At 32.3% G+C, this 4,294-nt stretch overlaps 1 protein-coding gene across 1 annotated transcript; it reads left to right on the plus strand.

The window, feature by feature from the left end:
• Positions 1-1,922: 1,922 nt before the first annotated feature.
• LOC117103036 lies at positions 1,923-3,015 on the plus strand. Its single transcript, XM_033243497.1, has 2 exons — positions 1,923-2,039; positions 2,577-3,015. The coding sequence occupies exons 1-2, from the start codon at positions 1,949-1,951 to the stop codon at positions 2,870-2,872; spliced, it is 387 nt and encodes a 128-aa protein (XP_033099388.1). The 5' UTR covers positions 1,923-1,948; the 3' UTR covers positions 2,873-3,015.
• The last annotated feature ends 1,279 nt before the right edge of the window (positions 3,016-4,294 follow it).

The raw sequence follows: 4,294 nt of genomic DNA on the forward strand, positions 1-4,294 counted from the left end.
ACTCTGGAAGCTGCAAGAAAAATAAATATATTTATTGTATAAAATGATCAGTTTAAATATTGAATGATTATTGTTTTAACTAAATTATGAAATAGATTTCAGATGGTAACAATATTTAATTCAATTAAAATCAGAGATACATTTTATTGACCATTTATTAAAGTATAGTATATGAAAACGCAACAAAAAGAATAGCATGAAGCACATACTAAATTCCATTGTTTCAATTACAAGTTCATGTTGTAATCATGAATATATCACCGTAAATGGAAGAAAGAGAATATAGTAGAAAGATATTTTGTTAGTGGAATGATAGCAAAACAATAATACTTAGGCCTATGATAAACCGATTCACGAACTAAAATATATAGAGCCTAGGCATATTAAACTTTTCGTTTTCGCAACTCCTTCGGCGCGCCATAATAAACCGCGACCGAAACGAAGCGCGACCGAAATGATCGGCTACCGGGTGCCTACGGCCGCATATGTCATTTGTTTTTGTTATTATATACCTCTTAACAGAATTTATTATACAATAAATTGTTTAAAATTAGAATTAGGCTAAGTAAGGCTAGCATAATATATTGATTACCTGTCCTTGTCCTCCTAGAGTAATTTTCAAAATTCATCATTTATTTATAACTTTAGAAGAAATAATATGAAGCTGAAGTCAGGTTGATCAAATCATTATAATGAATTTGTGAATATGTAATAATAACTACAATAAAATCCTTTTCTTTTTCAATTGGGACCCATATGTGTGGTGTGCACGAAGGAATGTGGTTCACACAAGTGTTTTGAATGCAGAAGGCCTGTCCATATTATACCACCATGCTTAGGTGAAGGTCCAAGTGTTATAGAAGAAGGTTATGGTGTAGACGTGAGGTGTGCAATATGTTTCGATGGTAAGAAATAACCTTCATTACTGTATAAATGGAACTCCAAATGGCACTCTAACCCTAATAATAAATATACTTAGATGGCTTTCTAGTTACAATGCAGTAAACCAAAACGGCAAAGAAACCAAAACTGTAACACATTTTCAGCAGAATGGCATGGACCAAAACGGCAATAAGTCGAAACGGCAATAACCAAATAAATAAATAAATCTTAAAAATACAAACAAAATGAGGCTACAGCAGTTTATGGCATAGAAGTAAAGATTCGAAAAACATTAATAATAATAATAATAATAATAATAATAATAATAATAATAATAATAATAATAATAATAATAATAATAATAATAAAAGTAATAACAGGCCTACAATAACAATATAACAACATATAAATTCAATAATAAAATGATCAGGGGAAACAACATAAAAGCAGTAAACATCCAAATAAAAAAGTTTAAAATACAAAGTTGTGGTAATCCATTTGACATTTAAATTCGCCATTTATTTAGTTATTTTTTAATAAAACATTTCATTCAAAGAAATAAATTAAAGTGAGATACAGTGTTGTCAGTTATTAGGTTTACAGTAATTCATTTTTGATCAGTCTTTATTTCTGTATAATATCGCTAAAATTCCTGATGTTTAATGACATTATAAAAATTCAATTACAACAAATTATTATGTATTCTACACCACTATTTGCCATTTTCTCAGGTGCTCTGTCCGATACATCAACGCCTAGTAAACAGAGGCTGGAAAGTAGTAAGTTATTTAAAAATACAGAACTTAATAGAATTTCATGATTGAATTAAATCTTATTTTTTTGGTGAATTTACACTGTTCACATGATGAATTTACTGTCCAATTTAAAAAAAAACAAAAACAAATGAATACAGAAAAATACAAATTTTATTATTACTGTACAGGAAATTTGATAGTAATAGTGCAGCTAAAAAGGTAGGTGGGATAATTCTACTTACGTTGTGTACTCATTGTCCCATTTTATTTTCAAATTTTGTAAAGATGAAAGCTACAATGACGATGCTATTATGCCTACTACTTTAAGACCCGAAGCAGACATCATTAATATAGCCGATAAAGGTGCTGTTTCAGATGCAGAACAAACTCCTATCAAAAGATGTAAGTGCTGTGTTTTATTCATGATGGGTATAACTTCTTTCTCGATATTACATACCTATGTTGTAGCTGTAGAAAATTAAGGGTGGTTGAGATAAGACATTTTAAGGATGGGTGGGTGATAACATTAGTAAACGGATGGAAAAGTGGGTTAATAACGTTGGTTGGAGGGCCATGAAATTAGTTTCAGACTGGGTGGAAAACTTCAAGGATGGGTGTCCCCGCCCACCATAACTACATCCCTGCTAGAATCCCCAGACATTGTGACAGTTCATTTTTTTAAAATAACTAATTAGCTTTTAGTTTTAAAATGTTATGTACCTCAAAAATATAAAATAAGTGATCAAAAGTGTTTGGTTACAGCAGATGCCACAGCAAATACTGTACAGTATTTGTTTACTTACTGTACTTGTTTTACCCTGTTATCCGTTTTTTTTATATATATGGTAATTTCTTTATATTTCCCTATGAATTTTATATTTTAATTTTGCAATAATTCCTATATTGTATAATAAAAGCACAAATTTTCCTATATTTTAGTGGCAAAGGGAAGAAACACTGGTAAGCTGCCCAAAAGTGAACAAAATGTTAGGTCACTTGCAAAGCATTTAAAGGACCAGATGAGGGAAAATAATAGATTCTGGAAGTCAACAATGAAGGAGCAAATAGAGCAAGTAAAGGAAATTGCTGAAGAGGAAAGAGCAGCAATAAGCCGTCTGCATAATACGCTTAATGAAGGTTTAAAGCTACAGCAGAACTATGTCGCCACAACTCAAAGAAACCAAGAGCGGTTGCTGGCTGTATTGGAAAGAATGGTGCCAGCACAACCACAGTAATTGCAGCTTCATCCCAACCTGTTTCCAAATCCTTTTTTGGGCAACTTGAATAGCAACAATTATTAACTTTATCTCAAATCTAGTCTTGTATATATACAGTATGCAGTTCATCATTCATTGACCATATTGACTCATTAATTATACTGTATATAAATTTAAAGCATTTATCAATCCCATTGATGCGCTGTTTACAGTAAAATTATTTGTTATGTTCTCTGTTGTATTTAGAATTTATTAGCCACAGTTTTCCTAGCAGAGATCGCACCCCCTCCTTGCCAAATTATATTTATATAAATGGATTGTTGTATTTTTTTAATATAAATTACAGTACCAGTTAGATTTTAAAGTTATGAAAGTGCAATTTCTGGGTTCGTATTCTTAAAATGTTCATGCCTTACCCACAACCATTTTGGCGCTGAGATGGTGTGGACTCACACCCCCTACGGCCAAATTCTGCATCTGCCCCAGCTTAGACGTCGTCAAAATAATAAATTGTGTGAAATATTATTGTTACATTTTTAATTTATATACTGTAGTTTGATATGTACAATTCTTTAAAAAAAGATCCCCATAATAAGGGTTGAAAATTTATTTATTTGACCTTTTGGGTTGGGTTTGTAGTGATAAAGGAAAGGTTGCCATGTGATGTACTTGTTAATTTTTGTGTTATTGTTTAATAAATGAAGCTTGCTTCCAAAGAGAAAAGAATCATGCAATTACTGATTGATGAATGAGTGAAATACTGTAAACAAATGCAACAGCAACTATGTCCTTTTCAATTTTTTAATTTCAAAACAAATTATTTTAAACAACTGACAGATATTTTGGAATTCAAAATTTCATATATTTGATTATTATCCAAAATGCATTGTTATCGTAATCTAGATGCGTTATTCTTCTTTTATGGCTTCCCTTATTTTTTCCCCTGTGGTGTCATACGGCCAAGGATTATTGGTTGGTCCTTCTACAGGACATCCTTGTTCCAATGTTGTTTGTAGGGGACACGGTTACTCTCCAGAATGTTGTGCAGTACACAACATGTTTGTATAACATGTCTCAAATTCCTTATGTCATGTTGGTTTTTATTAAGGAGGAGCCGCCACCTCCCCTTTAATCTACCAAAGGCAATCTGAACCACAACCCACTGCACTGGGACAATTTGTAGTTTTGCGCCGGTGTTAATCTATTTCGCCCGAAATAGGGTTAGCATAAGATTTTTCATTAGGGGATATGCTGGGTCACCGATTAACATTAAAGGTACCTCAACATCCTGCACCTGCACTCGTCTGTTAACATTGAATAGCGTTCCATTTTTTAGTTTTGTGTATAAAGCAGATCTTTTTAGCACACGAGCATCATGAACGCTACCAGGCATTCCAACGAATGTGTCGCAGAAAAGTCCATTTGAATCAACACATGCCT

Source organism: Anneissia japonica, unplaced genomic scaffold (genome assembly GCF_011630105.1).
Source record: "Anneissia japonica isolate Jap-2015-1 unplaced genomic scaffold, ASM1163010v1 scaffold8218_len373358_cov135, whole genome shotgun sequence".
Classification (NCBI taxonomy): domain Eukaryota; kingdom Metazoa; phylum Echinodermata; class Crinoidea; order Comatulida; family Comatulidae; genus Anneissia; species Anneissia japonica.

Excerpts from the sequence above, each read along its gene's own strand:
- LOC117103036 (XM_033243497.1), top strand. The coding sequence starts at position 1,949 with ATGCCTACTACTTTAAGACCCGAAGCAGACATCATTAATATAGCCGAT. Across the intron at positions 2,040-2,576 it reads ACAAACTCCTATCAAAAGAT|TGGCAAAGGGAAGAAACACT; the intron begins GTAAGTGCTGTG and ends CCTATATTTTAG.